At 33.1% G+C, this 17,797-nt stretch overlaps 1 protein-coding gene across 2 annotated transcripts in view; it reads right to left on the minus strand.

Moving 5' to 3' along the window:
- Positions 1–17,797, minus strand: part of LOC142334548 (uncharacterized) — a 128,327-nt gene that overhangs the window by 44,653 nt on the left and 65,877 nt on the right. For both annotated transcript variants that reach the window (XM_075382669.1, XM_075382668.1), the window contains 4 exons: positions 13,337–13,492; positions 8,699–8,861; positions 8,186–8,306; positions 7,746–7,866 (listed from right to left, as the gene is read on the minus strand). In XM_075382669.1, coding sequence (XP_075238784.1) covers positions 7,746–7,866; positions 8,186–8,306; positions 8,699–8,861; positions 13,337–13,492 — 561 coding nt within the window. The remainder of the gene's footprint in view (positions 1–7,745; positions 7,867–8,185; positions 8,307–8,698; positions 8,862–13,336; positions 13,493–17,797) is intronic.

Below are 17,797 nucleotides of genomic sequence, written 5' to 3' on the forward strand. Positions count from 1 at the left end.
TACAACTATACTTTGTATTTTCCAATGAAGCAGACTTTTTAAAAATCAAGTTACTTAATTTTATAAGCGAAATGGCGACCAGAATAGTATCCACAACAAGTACATAATAAATTGCATATATAGGAGTATACAGTGCAAAAAATTGGAACAATCTTCAAAATAGACAGATATCAATTTATAATGCAAAACCTTACCAACTAGCGTCGGATAAACTGATCATTGATTGTAGTTGGCTGAGCTAAGGAATATTAGAGACAGCAGGAGAGAGTGGTGCAGAAAAGTGGGCATGTGGCTGGTCCAAATTAACAAAAATTGCTCTTGAAACCACCAAAATCAGGCAATTTCTGAAAATTTATATAGATTATAAAAAAACTCTAGGACAACTACTTAACATTTAATGGCGATGAGTGCGTATTTTTTTACCCCACAAAAAGTTGAATAGGTCAAAAGAAAAAAACGAACAGAACAGACTAATATTGGACTAAAACAACTTAAAAAATCAAATTGGTCAGACATTTCCTTATCACATAAAAGACACACACGTCAATAATCGATGCTAGAAATTTTGTTAGAAAGGAGTCATTTAAAAAATTGACCCCAAGATCAAATAATTGCTACGAATTTTCTTTGAGGGCAACTAAATTGCAGAAAGGCAAGCAGTGAAGAAAAAGAATGTAAAACTTCAAAGTTATTGGGTTGAGTTTTAGAACTCAAATTTAGCCAAAAAAGTTTGTGATCACATGTTGAATGAAGCGCTCGAATCTGGTCAGATGTTTCCAGGTGAGGGTCAACATTGATCACCTTTTTGTTGAGATGAAAGAAATCAATGCGCACGTTTATATTGCGTTGGTTTTATATCTACCCTACCCTCGGCAAACAAGGACGGTTATCTGCTAAGATTTTTAAAGACTTTTGTTAATGACAGTCATCTGCTAAGAGGCAAAATTGCAACGGGTATCTGCTAAGAGACTTACAAGAATCTTACCAGATAGCCGTTTCAAAACATTTGATCGGAAGCTGAAACACTTTGGTAGTCTTTTATGATTTGTACAATTTTCAACAGTTGTCGACTCTGATCTCAATTTGAAAAATGGTTTCTCTACATTTTGTGTTACCAGCTTTTCAAACCTTGTATTCTCAAACCTTGTCGCTGTGAGGACATTTTACAATTTTTTGGGTTCTTGGGACCAATGTTGTTGGTATCTAAAAATTATTTCAAAGGGACCATGATGTATCCACCAGCTATCAACTGCGTTCAAGTTTTAAGTATTTTATATGTTTAATGATCTGTTGTTAGATTTATTTATATATGAATCATTATCTTATTTTAAAGAAACTTCCGCAAAACAGCTGGTACTTCAAGAATACCTATCAACAAAACCCAAATTGCTCTATAGGTATCTAATTAGTACGAAACTATTAAATTTTGCAAGAACAACGGAACAACGGCTAAAATTCTGTTAAAAGTCTGCTATTATTCTCGCAAGATTAATGGCTACCTGAAAAGAATTGTTTAAGAGCTCTAACAAGAAGATAAATAATTGTAAGAGAGTCTTGAATGAGTCTTATAAGAGTCGAATAAAATTTTCAAATAAAAATACTTTTTCGTCTTCTTCTAACGAAAGAATGACTCAGAAGAAGTATCCATCATCTATCACAGTTGGGTTATTGCTCATAACGAAAATATAAACTTTGTGAAATGCCAAATTGTTTTCTTGCCGGGTTTGAAGAAAAAATTTTCCGTTGTTAGAACGAAAGGAGCAATAACTGGTTTTTTAGAAAAAATGAAAAATACGGGGTTTTCCAATTTAGGTTTCCCTTAAAGAATTTGACAACCCAACGTCCATTTTAGTCTGACTGCAACAGTTTACTGGTTCTGTGATTATGGAGCTCTGAAAAAGGCGTGAAGAAGCATATGCATAAAAAAAGCGCTTCTGATAAACACTGGTGAAATGAAAAAAAATGAATATAAAATTTGTAAATGTATAAAAAATAACGGCAGATAAGGGATCTAAACACAATTTTTCAAAGACTTGTGATTTGGTTTGATCAAAAAGTGTTTCTTCAAAAAAATCGTTAAGTTTTACTATCACTTTTATGTGTATAAGTCACTTTATATTATTTGGCTAATTAAAGTTAGAGAAAAAAGTGAGGAAACTGTAAAATCAAATTGAATAGCTTAAGAAGTTTAATAGAGTTGAAAGATTATACACGAAAGAAGAAGAAACAAGACGGCTCGCGCGAGTCTGTGCGTAGCACAGAAAGTTCCAACTTACTTCTCAGGGTTGCAAAATCAAATTTTAAGTTCTGTTAGAGAAACCGTTGGGATTATCTGAAAGCAGCTTATGTACTGCAAAAAAATATTTGTATTGTTTGAACCAAAAACTATGCCGTCTCTTTAAGACAGACAAAAAACCAAAACACTCTAGAAAGATAGGTGCAGTCCAATTTGAAGTAAACAGAACAACAACATACAAACCAACACACACCACACATATTACACACAACACCATTGTCTTTTGTCTTTTTATCTAGAAAAAAATTTTCAGGATTTTGAGGCAATTGTATTTGTAAATTTCATTTTGATACTAAAGTTTGAAATGCAATTTTTTAAAATTATCTGGAATTTTTTGTAATTGTTGATGTTTCTTGAGCATGATGGTACAATAATTCTCAATAAAATTACAAACATTGTATCATTCAGACTTTATAACAGAGGTTTGGTAATATACACAGTCTAAACCGCAATATACACAGTCTAAATTAAGTAGTTTTTCTAATTTTTATTTCTGACAGTTTGTTTACTCTGCCACTTTCTCTGTCCAACATTTGAAGAATATATCTCTCTCCCTCAAACACATAAAAAATTTTTCTCCTTATCTCTCTCTCATGCACACACACCACGAACATAAAAAAAACGCACAACCACAAATAAACCCACGCAAGCGCGTGAACACAAACACAAATACAAACCTCACCACAAAAAAGAATCCATTAGAAATTTTCTTTTTGGCACCCAATCATCACATAAAACTCGTCAGCGTTGATATACTATTTTGTCTGAAAAGTTAGATGTGGTTTTATTTTCTCAATTGTATCTCAATTGTAAAATTGACACTAAAATCTGAAATGAACGTCTATCGATGCATTTTGACGTTTTTGATGCTTCATGAGCATAGGGGAACAACTGATTTTTCAAAGTCCTGCAGTTGTCTTGTCATTGAAAATTAAAAACACTGAGCCTGGGCAATCAATATCTTAAAATCCGCAATTTATAGCAGTTACAAGGTAATTTTTCATGATTTCTGAGAGATTTCGCTCTCTGCATTTATCGGTGTCTAAGATTTAAAGCAATTATTTCTCTCGCCTTAACTCTCTCTCTCTCTCTCTCTCTCTCTCTCTCTCTTACACATAACACTTAAAAAGACAGAACGCACACCCATAATTACACCCACAAATGTGCGCACGCACACACAAAAAAACTGCACACAAACAAAAACAAACATCCTCAACAAAAAAACAAAAATTTCATAATTTTCTTGTTGGAATCTGATCTTTCTATAGTTTCGCCAGCGTTGATTTACGTCATAAACAGTTTCCTGCACACTGGGTGTGAACTTCTTGAGGCAATTGTATCAGTATTCGTAAAATTGAAATTAAAACCGGAAATGAGCTTTTTAAGTCATTTCGAAATATTTTGTCATTTTTGAGTCTTCATGAGCATAATCAGCCCCTTCTTTTCTTAAAAAACTTTAAAAATTCGTTAAAACAAGACTAAGGAAACAACATTTTGGTTTTGTATTCAACTAAAACAACAACTAAAACAGCGAAATAAAACAGCCTTTGCACTTTGCCTCAATATATACGTTTTTAGCATTAAAAAAGTCATTGAAACATGATCGTAGAGTCTCTTAGTTAGTAATTTAGGGAAACATTGGTTATAACAAAAATTTAGGTTTTGAGTTTTTCCATTTTTAAGTGAGAGTGTTAACAAAGATAAAAGAAAGTTTGAAAAATTTTTATGAGAACTGAAAAAGAAAATAAACCTTCTACTTTTTTCAAAAAAAAATTTCCTTTTTCATATGAGTCGTTTTACAATTGATAAACGTTTCAGTTTCCCAGTTTACATAAGCGACCAAAGACTGGAAACAATCAATCCGAAGAGCAATTTCAAAATGCAAAGAATTCAAAGTAATTTTCTAATTTTGAATAAAGAATTTTAAATTTTGTATTTAAATTTTCAACGGGGATGTCAACAAGCACAATAAGCAGATTAGAATTGCAAAAAATAGAGAAGATTAGTTTGAACCTTCTTCTCTGAAAATATACATAATACAAATGAAAAGGTAAGAATAGAAATACTTCTTTTTCTATAATGAATTTGTTTGATTTGCAGTTTTTTCATGATGCTGGTTTTCTAAACGTTTCCAAGGGATTTTAAAATAATCAATTATCTAGTTTTGATTGAATAACAAGACTTTTTTTGCAAAATTAGCTCTTGAATTTAGAAAAAAATACATTTTTCTGCGTTTAGTGTTGCTTTTTCGAAATTTACCTTTGCTATTTTGAGAGATCTAAATTGCCTTAACCTTCAATACCACAAAAAATGCTTTGAGTGAGAAGTTTTTTATTACCCATGCAACAGTTTTAAACCAGGCTTAAAACAGAGAGATGGGTAGAAAAATTTTTTAAACAAAATTTTTAGCAAAAAGCAATCTATTCATTTTTTTGGAAATTTTTGGTAATGTAGTTTAAATTGAAAATTTTTGTCTTTAAAACTGAGAAAAACAAAAGAAAAATTTCAATTCACTTTTCCAAGACATTTTATTTCTAGAAACCTTATTTATTTTTGTACAAATTTTCTCAAAAGTTTTTCTTTTGTTTCTTATTAAGTTGTTCGAATGCGAATGCGATCTGTCCCCCCAACGCTCCACGCCCCGCCCCTTTTTTTAAACTTCTTAATTTTTTTAACAGTTGAAAACTAGATCCTGAAGGCTACGAGATGATTTTTTTCTTTTATCTACGATGAGTAATCAAAAAATGAAAATTTTGTCAGACGAAAAAAAGCCAGCCTTGCATATTCATCGAAGACGGCACTAAATATGCTTCTGTGGTCTATTTGTTTTAATTTTGCTGAAATAACACTCCCAAAAACTGCTGAAACAATCTTTGCTAACTACAAAGGCCGCTAACTATACATGCACTTCTTTTAATCTTTTAATCATTCCGACTTTTCGAAGCACTTATTTTCTTTATAAACAATGAATTATTGTGTCTCAAAAATGTCTTCGCTTTTCTTGGTCAACTTCCAGCTTAGGGTCAACAAAACCCTGACAAGTTGCATTGTTTGTCTAAAAGAATAAAGTTCAATAATCATTAGGGCTATACGTTTAAAGTAATTGTTTTTCGGCTTTGATACCGGGAGTCTTCATTAAAAAATCAAAGAACATTTTCCCATATTTGAGGTTCATTTTTTATCTTTTCACATAACTGACAGTCCAGATATTAGAATTTAGTGGTTTAAAAGAGTAAACAAATGAACTTATCAGATTTATGGTGAACAGAATCTAATTTTAATGGCTTTGACACCAACTTCTAGCAGAAACTAATTTATAATTTTTCGAATTTTGTCCACTTTTGTCCTTCGTTTTGTAAACGAATGTTATCCTCCGAATAAAAACAGATGCCAACGGCTTCTTTGTTTTCAGAACATGCAATTAAATTCTTTAATTTTGCTCTTTTTGTTATTTTCTTGACAACTTGTTACCTAGTTCTAATTTTCAGAGGTAACTTATCATACTAAATTATTCATTGATTACATATTGAACGGATTAGCTTATGAATTTCAAGGCTTCAACACTGACCGTTTTACTTCAAATTTTAATTGAGTTTTCGTTTTTTGTGTAATCATTGTTTTTTTTGGAAGAACGACATATTTTGAACAATGGCAGCTAATAGTGGTTTCATATGTATGGCTGAACATAAAATTATATAAAAGTGTTGAAGCTGTGAAAAATAAATGAAACTCTCAATTCTCTTTTCTACGAAGTCTTTTTTCAAAGATTGCCAATGCGATATGTCAACCCCCCACGTCCCCCCCCCCCCAAGCGATGGTTCTATCTTCTACTCAACTTTGAAACTTTGAAACCTTCAGGGTGCCATTTTTTCAAGTTTCCAATATCTTTTTTATAGTTGCAAATTAGAACCACTGGGCTACAATATAGTGTCTTTCTCTTATCTCTACGATGCGTAAACAAAATGAAAATGTGATTGAAGAGAAAAGCCTGCCGCGCATATACATCAAAAGCGGCACTAAGTATGCTTCTATTGTCCACTGTGTTTAGATGTGGCGGATTAACAAACCTAAAGACTGCTAAAACAGTTTTTCTTAAACTTCGACACTACGAGTTTTCAGAAAAAAAATCAAATTCTGATCTGAACTTTTTCATATATTTGAGGTTCAATTTTGTCTACTCACATTACTGAGAGGCCAGAAATCAGAAGGTTGGCGTTTAATAGAGGGAAAAAATTTAAATAACAATTTTTTAGTGAAGAGATTATAGTTTTAACGGCTTTGACACCAACTTCTGCTAGAAACTATATTTTTTGTCCAGTTTTGCTCTTCGTTTTGCAGACGAATGTTATACTCCGAATAAAGGCAGATGGCAATGGCTTCTTTTTTTTCGTAACATGCAATTGTATTCTACAACTTTGCCCTCGTTGTTCTTTTCTTGGCTACTTGGTACCTTGTTCTATTTTTTTACATATCAAATTAAAGATTAAACGGATTAAATTATCATTTTAAATGCTTCAACACTGATCGTTTTCCTTCAAAATTTAATTGAATTGTTCTTTTTCGTGTAATTTTTGTTTGTTTATGTGGACAGACGACACATTTTGGACCAAGACAGTTTAAAATGTCTCCATATGTAGGGTCGAATATAAAACTTGACAAAAAATTTTAGTTAATATCCAGTTGTTTTCATTATTTAAAGCTTTTATTGCAAAAATTTTACACTTATTTTTTGACTTTGCCCTTCTTGTTGTATTTGTCTGCTTGTCATCGATTCTCATTAAGGACTGGTCCCATTTTCTTAAAGTGTAGGTTAACTTTTTCAGTTTAGGTTTCAATTGACGCTGAATTGACTTCGCTAATATTTTTATTTTAAAAAAAAATTGAATATGAGTGTTAGATGTAAATAGAGTTTGTTGTTTTTATTTGATTTTGTTGTTTGTCTGCTCTCGTAGTTTTAATAATTGCAGGTCTCATCGACCCTCTAATGTGTCATTAATTTTTTATTAGGTGATTTGAGTTGGAAGCAATATTTTATTCATGCGTCAATTTTTTTGGTTCAAATTTGAATATTTGAAAGTTTTTCTGTCTCTTCCTAATATGGTAGAAATTTTTGCCAAAAATGTGGCTGATCTGGGCCGGAACATTATGTACGAACGTACATTACCAAGCTTCCTTGTTTTAATCTACCACAAATGTGATGTTCGTACAAGACAACCATCCCTTCATAACTGAGAGACACAATGAGTTTTGCGGAACGTTTCTTTTTTAAAGGCCTGTTTAAAATACGAATCCTCTGATGGTGAATTACAGAACTACGTCTTGCTGATTTTATTGTTTAGACAGCAGTAAAAACGCGAAACGCGAAGTTTTGATATTGTGAGCAAAAAAAAGAACAGAAAGTACATCATATGCTGCCCATAATATTTTTTGAAAACTTTATGAAGTTTACCTCTGAGTTCTTGTTGGTGAAATACTTCTCTCTGAATATTGCCTCAATGCCGTCATTCCGCCACTGGAATACAAAAGTGTCTCCAACCTTCTTCTCGTGAACGACATGCTCAAACTGTGCCCTAAAAAACTTTTGCTATTGATTGATTGTAACGTTTATGAAACCGTGTAAATTCTGAGACAGAATGGAGTATAGTGACCAATTACAAGTATATGCTAAGCACTTACTGTTAAACCCAAAATAACATATACCGAGCCACAGCAAAATTTCAAAAAAAAAGTTTGCAGAATGGGCGTTCAAAAAGTTGGTCGGGATTGAAAACTGAAACTGAGTTATGGAACGGTATCGTCAGATGTCATTTTTCGGCGGCACTTAGGCTTAAGAAAACCGAAAATTGATTATCCGGTTGTTGATTTTTTTATACAAGAAAAGGTTTATACCTTATAAAAAGCCACCAGTTCAGCGGCAGTCGAATAACATTTCCCTGCGGCACACCCTGAGCTGCATATATGTCATGCAGCACGTCATTATCGAAGGATAACAGGTCAATCAGTTCAACTTCTGAAATATAATAATAATTATTTAACTCGCCTAGAACTTCCATTGCAATCCGTTTCTATGTACTTAATGGATATCGGATTCTACATAGAATCCTTAAATGAATATTTAAGGATATTTAAGGACTATTTTTCTCATTTCGCATAGATGTGAATATATTCTGAAAGGCGGCTAATTTAACTGTCCAAGTTCTTTCATGAAGTTTTATAAAACTGGGAGGCTAAAAAATGATTAAATTAACCCTTGTTCTGTTTCACAAAAATAAATTAATGATAAAATTAATAATGATTTTATAATGATGAATAAATAATAATGGTGATAAATAATAATAATAAACAAAAATTTCGTAATGAAAGCCCGAAAAAAAGAATGGTCTCAGGGAAGTCAAAATTAACCTGAGAGACCCGACTGGCTAGCACACAGAAATGAGCAGAATGCCCTCACGGCAGCTTTTCCCACTTTGGCTTCTGCTGTCTGGATGTAGCAAACTTCCACCAGGTGTTTCATAGAGTGGAAATTTTTGCCGGGTAATGATAATCGCTTCTTCCAAGTTAGGGCCTAAATACACAAAATTTATGGCCTATATTTAATTTTGGTTTATAAGCAAAATTATTCACCTTTTGTCAAATAATCAGAAACGTATTACCCAGGTTGAAGTCCAAACCCAAACTGGTTTATGATCAGACCCAGTCGAGCGCACACCCGTGTGTTCCCAGACAGAAATTACAGGGTCTGCAAGGAAGTTCGAGCGCACTACAGTCTGGACGATGGTCTGGAGATCGTCTGGTCAGAGGTCGATTTGGTCTCAAAAGTCTGATCATAGGCAGATTCGAGCGCACTTGGGTCTGATCAGAGGCGACTTCAAGCGCAATTAAGTCTGATCATAACCTCTTCGAGCGCACTTGGGTCTGATCAGAAATGTTTTCGAACCCAATTGGGTCTGATCAGGGACCATTTCGAGCGCGTTTTTTACTGCGAGATGTTGGCTCTGCCAAGAGACAGCCATAAAGCAGCGTTCTGGCCAGAGACTAATCTAAAGTCCGATAGCTCTGATCAGAAAAAGGAGTTCAGTTGATAGCAGAGGCCGGTCCCCTTCAGAAGAAATTTTGATCAACTGGAGCCAATGTTTCTTATGAAAAGCTGTCTATACTCATCCATTGAGTCAGAAATATACACTAAACGATACACTAAACAAAATTTGTTCCCAACAGTTGGGTTTCGTTTTCTTTAGCAATATTTTTATAATTGATTTTTCCTTAGAGAATTAAATACTGCAAACATCAGTTTTTATGAAATGAATATATTATAGCAAAATTAGGAGATTTTTTTAATAAATAAAAGCTTTATCTGATTAGACTATTTCGAGCGCACTTGAGTCTGATCAGAACCGGTTTCGAGCGCACTTCAGTCCGATCATAGATGGCTGCAAGCGCAACTGGATCTTGCCATAAATGCTTCGAGCGCAACTGGGTCTGATCATAACCTCTTCGAGCGCACTTGAGTCTGATCAAAACCGGTTTCGAGCGTACTTCAGTCTGATCATAGTCTGATTAAGGTCTGGGCAATGGTATAAATTTGAGTCAGGACCATGTGTCAAGACCTTTTGTGTCTGGAAAGTCAGATCAGAGATAATTTCGGTCTGCAGATTCTGATCAGATGAAAATTTGTGTCTGGACCTCAACCTGGGTACTATTCCCAATTAATATTTCATTAAGAGGTTATTTCTCATTTGATATCAAATTTTTTTCCACAAAACGTAAACAAGATCGTCAATTCAGTGCTTTTGCCTGTTTAGTGACTAACGCTATAAAAACAAGTAGGAAAAGAAATTATTGAAATATTTCGTAACCAAATTGAAAAAATCCAAGTCTCCGTGGGATTGAGAAATAAGTTACAGTTTTCCTCATGAGCTACGAATTTTTTGACCAAAAAAAATCCACAAAAAATATATATATTTTCTATGTTTAAAACCGGCTATTTCGTTCTTTTTTTGGCATTGAAATTCGCTCTTGATTAGACTAGAGCAAGTTAAAAACTATTTTGGAGACGAAAACTTAACGCAAGTATTTTTGTGTTCGGGTATTGAGAACAAGACGACAAGATGCGATTTGGCCCCAAACAGTGAATTGAGAAACAATGCCATGAAAAATTAATGAACTTAGTTATCTACTGATACGAAGATTTAAGGTCAACAACTGAAACTGAAAAAAATCAGCTTTAGTCTTTTCAACTTAAATACTAGCAACTTGATGTACTTAATGGCTATATTAACACGGTACAGGACAGAAATAAGGAAAAATAGACATTTTTCATGTATTCGCTCTTTAGAAAAGAATTACTAAAGTAAGCATTAAAGTAAACATTAAAGTAAACAGATACTATCAAATAAACCGGAGCAGAATGAACATCTGTAATTCAATAGCCTAGTTGAGAAAAAAAGTAATTTTGGAAGATATTGAAAACATTTTTAAGATATTGAAAACTTTTTATTGAGCTAGTAAAAATTGATATAACAAATTTGAAAACAATTTAAAAAACTTGTGGAAAGTGTTCCTTTGCAAAAAAAACATGCGATGAAACTAATTTTTTTCAAAACAAAACGGATATTACCAGTTTACTGGAAAACTATTAAAATTTTAAAATGATAACAAGTCTGATAACAAAAATTCTGGGCATATCAATTTTGAAAAATTATCAAAAAAAATGGTATGATATTTTTTTTTCGTTTCCTTGATTCTTTGACATCAGATAGCTCTTTCCATTAATGAATGACAGAGAGTTCAAAAAAACGCTACAGATATTTAAAAACCCAGAAAAAAGTTGCTGAGTGTACTGAAAATTAGTTCCGCACCTAGTTTTATAAAATACTAAACCCTAGATAAACAGACACTTCAAATTTGGCACTTGAAGTCATCAATGGACTGAAGCAAGCAATTTAGTTCGAGGAATGCACTAAGAGCAGCTTATGACACAGTTATGAGGAGAAGTAAAGTTAAAAATTGAGTTAACAAAGTTGGCATAGGAATCAAGCAAAAATAAAATTTTGCCTCTGTTTGCTGTGTGGAATTGATTATCTATGCTTGAAAATATATTGCAATTTTTGGGCCTTCTAGTTTTCTTGGGTAAGTTTTTTCGGAACAGTAATCACAACAAAGAAATTTACTAAGTCGTAAGTGGGCGTCGTTGAATTTTTCGGAGAAGTATGTTTCCAGGCGTCTAAGAATTTTTCAAAAAATTTGATGTTTTTTACTCTGTTCTTACCATGCGCAGTTCTAAAACAATTTAGGAATAAGTTCACAAACTTAAACTAAACGTGCACGTTACTGTATGAGGACAAACACCTCGAAACCATAGATGAAATTTAACTCAATTGTTGCTGTTTATTAGCAGCAAATTGGTGTTATTTACTGCAAAAAAGACAGTAAACTCGTGATCTCCAATAGAAAATTTTCGGATCTGGTACGTTAACGAAATTCATTTCCGATTCATCATAATTTACATCATAGGCTACACGGGTAGGGGTACCAGATGAAAATTGCTATTTCCAGACCATAAGCCTATGTTCAAACCGTCCTCGACGGAAACAATCTACTTCCAGCTTTTTTGCATGCGTGTTCAGAAATTCTTGTAGTCACTAGAAGTTCGTGCGCTTACCAGACTTTTCTGCGTTTTTGTTCAAGTTCTCGTGCGGTCAACTGAGTATTGTGCCGTCAGCAGGTTTGGTGCGCTTATTTTAAAAATTCGGAGCGTTCATGTTCAAACGTTTGTGCGTTCACAATCAGTCCGAATGCATTATCTAAAATTATCTTAGGTACCTGAAACTAGTAATAATTCTCTCATTTAGTATATACAAACTCCAAGTTATTAACTTTTCTGTTGGGTTTTGAGAAAACTCTGTGTGAATTTAAAATTGTTGCAAAACGACTGAGTGCAATCAAATCCGACTTCGATAATTTGGTATTGATTTTGGGTTTTCTGCTATGGAAGAAGCTGCCTTGGTAGCTCCAATTAAAATGTTAGCGAGTCTATTATGTTCAGACTTTTGTGCGGTTTTGCACCAACTTATGTGCGTCCATGCTGCGACCTTTGTGCGTTCATGCTCAGACTTTCTTGCATTTTTGAATGTTTTCAGACCATGTAAATTTCAACGCGTAACACCCCTCTCGTGTTTTAGTCTTCTGTTCGGACATACTTGGTTCCGTCTTGGTTCAAGTACTTGATTCGAGTATAATTATAGTTATGTTCAATTAAAACCAACTTCCACTAACTCAGTAGCTCGCAGAGTCATCATGGTGGCCTGCTTTCTACGACCTAAAAAACGGGTTTCGGGTTCTATCATCGCATCACCAAACCAGGAAGTGGAACCAAAAATCAATTACTCTTGCGTATTGGATTCTGTCTTCTGAAGTAGAATGCTGAAATGCTGATCAAAGAAAAGTTTGTTGACTTGGAGCTAACTTATGTTCACGCACAGTAATTTGACTTTTTTTTCAGTTTAATCATCAAATTTTGTCAAAAAACAATTGAAGTGTTTTTAAGTATTAGAAGTAATTGGTGGAATAGAAACTTTTTAAAGGACTACTCTGAGTCGTTTCTGCAAAACACTTTTGACTCTGCTTCTTTTTAATTTTTTCAGAAATTTCACCTGAATGGAATTATGAGTGCTGATAGTGCTTCAGCTCAAAACAGCAAAAAAAACGGAAATAAATTAGAGTGAGAAGCGTTTAGTTGAGTTCAATTCTCTCCAGTAGTAGAAAAAGTGAACGTAATTAGAAAATTTTTTGAGTTTTCGAGAGCAACTTCTTTGTATATACGCAGCATTTGGCCTACGGCGTTTTATGAGATTAATTTAAGTTGAGTGGAATTATTTGGAAATTTTAATGTAGGTAATGAATATTAGTTATTTTTTGTCGACTATTACTTCTTGTAGAGCCATTTGCTGTTTGTGTAACGTTTGTTAATTTTTTTTTTTCGTTTTTTTCGTCATTCTATTTAACTAAACTGTAGTTTTGGGTTCGTAGAAGAGTTTGTACCTGTGTAGTGAGGGTGTCCAAGAACATGATTGTGGGTAGATTCCGAAGTGACCTCGTTACCAGGGCCTTCTGGATGTCAGAGAGGGATTTGTGCTTATTCATCATCGGGTCTTCTACGTACGACTGACACGTGCTCAGAGAGAGATCTGTCGGCAGCTAATTCAAAAAATATTTCAGATCAAAACGGATCTCTTCCGCTACGAACCCCCCCCCCCCACCCCCCCCCCCCACTCCAAAAAGCGCACGTGCTATTTTATTGTAATGTGCTGTATGACATTTGTATTTGGGGAGCATAAAAATGGGGGGAGGGGGGGGGCTGAAACAGAATAGCTCCAACAAAACTAAGGAAAAATCAGGCGATCGTGCAAGTTTGTGCGTGGAACAAAACGTTTTAGCATACATCTCAAGCTAGTCGAAAATTTTTATTTGCTATCAGAGAATCACTAATTGAGATTAGTAGAAATAGTTCCTTCTGAGTACTCAGCTCTTATTAAGAGAAAATGGTTATGTATTAAAACTTGGAGATCAGCAAACAAACTGATCAATAATCCAGATGACTTCTCTAAAGCAGCAAACAAAAACAACCAACTACTTTTGAACATCAACTCATAAGTTCGTTGGTGGTACATTGGTTCAAATAAAAACAAACGGAGCTGAAAATATTACTTAACTGAAGACGAAAAGGTAATTAAAAGTCGTTAAATTCCCACTACACAAATTAAACAAAAAACCATACGTGTTTAGTTCAGGAATTTCTCAAAAAATTGATACGATTGGCTGCTAATATTTAATTCCAAATTTTGTTTTGTTTTTTCTACCTTGAACGAGTTACCTTTTTTATCTTTGGTTATCATATTTGAAATATTTAACTCTCTGACAACTGTTGAAAAATAAAGATTCACTGAGTGGTTCTCTTGATCCTCACACAATTTAAGCAGGCTTTAAAAAGCTAATGGATAATCAAGTAATCTAAGCAATTAAATCCGACAAAAACTGAGATACTAGAAAACGTTCCTTATAATATAAACTCGGAAACTTACAGAGAAAGGAGTTTTGGGGAAAATTTTCAGTTAATTTAGTTTTAAAAACTAGAGATCGATGAACTCTCGGCTTGTTCACCTGACCGCTCAATTTCCAGCGAATAGCAGTTTGAAAACTAGGCGATCAACAGAGTGAAACCGAGGTTCTTCAACTTATCTTCCGAAAAAGTTTTTCCGAAAATTGTTTTTTTTTTCATTTTTTTTCCATTATAAACCTATTTTTGGTTCACAGCTTTGCATTTTCAATTTTTTGATTTATTAAAAAATTTTAAATAATAACAATTTGACTTTTTAAAAGAAAGCGGACAGTAATTTTTCTTAAAAAAAACTCAACAATAATCAAATAAGTAAAGACACCACTTGAAAATTGTTTTTTAATGTCTTTGGAAACTTTATCTTTTGCATACCCAGTCTTACTTTCCGTGAAATGCCAATTTTGTCAAAAACCATTGAAGTGTTTTTATGTTCAGTATTCAAAGTAGTTGCTGGAATAAAACTTTTTCACTGGACGACTCTGACTCGTATCTGCAGAATTTTTGACTCTGTTTGTTTTTATTTTTTTCCAGAAAATTCTTCTGAAGGGAATATTGAGTGCTGATAGTGCTTGACTTCAAAACAGCAAACTAAAAAAGGGAAAATGTGGTTTAGAGGCTTATAATTGTTTTCAATTCGCTCCACTAGTAAAAAAAGTGAACAGTATTTGAAAATTTTTGAGTCTTCAAGAGCAACGTCTTTGTATTTATACATATATATATATATATATATATATATATATATATATATAGATATACACATAGATATATATTTATATATATATATAAATATATATATATATATATACATACATATATATATATATATATATATATATATATATATATATATATATATATATATGAACAGCATCTAGCCTAGGGCGTTTTTATTAACATTGCTTACAGTTGAGTTGAATTATTTGAGTATTTTAATGTAGGTAATGTGTATTAGTTATTTTATGTCGCTTATTACTTTTTTAGAGTGATTTGCGATTTGTCTAATTTTGGCTGACAATTTTTTCGTTTTTCGCCGTTTTTCATCATTTTATTTAGCTAAGCTGCAATTTTAGGTAGAAGAGTTTGTACTTGTGTAGTGAGAGTGTCCAAAAACATAATTGTGGGCAGATTCCGAAGTGACCTCGTGACCAGGGCCTTCTGGATGTCAGTGAGGGATTTTTTTTATTGAGCATCAGGTCTTCTACTTAGGACTGACACGTGCTCTGAGAGAGATCCGTCGGCAGCTAATTCAAAAAATATATTTAAGGAAAAAACGGATCAATTCTGTTACGACCCCCCGCAAAAAACGCACGCGATATTGTATAGTAACGTGCTATTTAACTATATAACAACAACTAATTTGTATCTGTGGAGCATAAAAAATTGGGGGACGAAACAGAACAGCTCCAACAAAATTTAGGAAAAATATGATTGCTCGTGCAAGTTTCTTTGTGTGGAACAAAATTTTGTGTGTGGAACAGCATACTCCTCAAGCTTGTCGAAAAAATTTGTTTGCTATAAAAGATTCAATAAATGGGATTAGTGGAAATAATTCCTTCTGAGTACTCAGCTCTTATTAATAGAATATGGTTCTGTATTAAAACTTGGAGATCAGCAAACAAATTGATCAGTCAAGAAATTGTAATCCAGGTGAATTCCGTACAGCAGCAAACAAAAACTGCGAATTACTTTTGAAAATCAGCTATAAGGTTTTTGTTGGTACAGTGGTACAAATCAAAAAACGGAAGTAAAAATATTACTTAACTGAAGACGAAAAGGTAATAAAAAGTGGTTAACTCCACGCTACACAAATTAAACGAAAACCATACGTGTTTAGTTTCGGCCTCTCTCAAAAACTGGTTGCCAGTGGCTGCTAAAATTTAATTCCAAAATTTGTTTTGTTTTTCCTACCTTGAACGAGTTACCTTTCTCTATCTTTGGTTGTCATATTTCAAAATTTAACTTTTTGACAATTGTTGAAAAATAAAGAGTCACTCAGCGGTTCTCTTGAACCTCACTCAATTTAAGTAGGCTTTAAAAAGCTAATGGATACTCAAGTAATCTAAGCAATTAAATCCGACAAAAAATGAGATACTAGAAAACGTTCCTTATAATATAAACTCGGGGAAAATTACAGAGAAGAGAGTTTTGGGGAAAGTTTTCATTTCTTTTAGTTTTAGATTTTAGAGATACATAAACTCTCGGCTTGTTCACCTGACCGCTCAATTTCTAGCAAATAGTAGTTTGAAAACTAGGCAATTAACACAGTGAAACCGAGGTTCTTCAACTTATCTTCCGAAAAAGTATTCTCCAATGTTTTTTATTGTTTTTTTCTCAGTTTTTTCTTATTATAAACCTATTTTGGTTCACAACTTAGCAATTTTAATCTTTTGATTTATTGAATTATATTAAATTATAACAATTTGATGTTTTAAAAAAAGCAAACAGTAATTTTTCTGAAAAAAAATTCAACATTGATCAAATAATTAAAGACACTATTTGAAAATTGTTTTCTTAAAAATTTCTGTGGAACCTTAATCTTTTGCTTACCCAGTCTTACTTTCCGTGAAATGCAAGCAGTTTCATATTTTTACCAATCTACAAATCTGGAAACATTTTGTTTTGATATCGGTTATTGAATCTAGAAGAAAAATTGGAGTCAAAATTGGAGTTGTCACAAGATAAGACAAATTTTCTTCAATTTTCTACAGCTTTCTCGATGAAAAGCATACTGCTGGTTTGCATGTTCCTTTCTTTGAATAAAACTCTATTAGGTAGAAAAATTTAGAGGAGAAATAGATCAACGAAAGAAAAAGTGGCTCTCAGTTTTTAAGTTGCTTTTTTGACATTGTAATTAGCCTAAAATTTTTGTCCAATTTTTATCAGCAATTGATTGAGACCAAGTTCAAGGGCTTAATGGTTCTTATAAACAGTGCTACGGGTATTTGCAAAACTGCTTATTGTCTTCCTAACGCATCATTTGTATCAAGAAGGAAATTTCTGAAATTTGTCACCATTTACGCTTACTTTCGGTAATTAGATACCGTTACAACGGAACAGGTGAGGTGAAAATGAGTTACTTGTATTGTGGAAACTAGTGACATATGGTTTGAAATTTTATTACGAAATATCGTGCCATGCATTCTGGCTATTCCCAAAAACACGCATCGTGAAAAGTGAGAACACTTATCCAAATTTGAAGCAATGGAACAATAATATTTGTAAAAGTTCATTGAACTGGTGATACTCAAATTAGATGCAGAATTTCTCCGATAGATCGCCGAGGTGATTACTTAACTAGTTTACACTAAGTTTCTCGACTGTTGCTTCTATGCAAAAATTTGGTTGTAATTGGTTTAATCAGATAAAAAAACTGTTACAAGTGCGTT

The sequence above is a fragment of the Convolutriloba macropyga genome, chromosome 2 (assembly GCF_964194025.1).
Source record: "Convolutriloba macropyga chromosome 2, txConMacr16.3, whole genome shotgun sequence".
Lineage (NCBI taxonomy): Eukaryota > Metazoa > Xenacoelomorpha > Acoela > Convolutidae > Convolutriloba > Convolutriloba macropyga.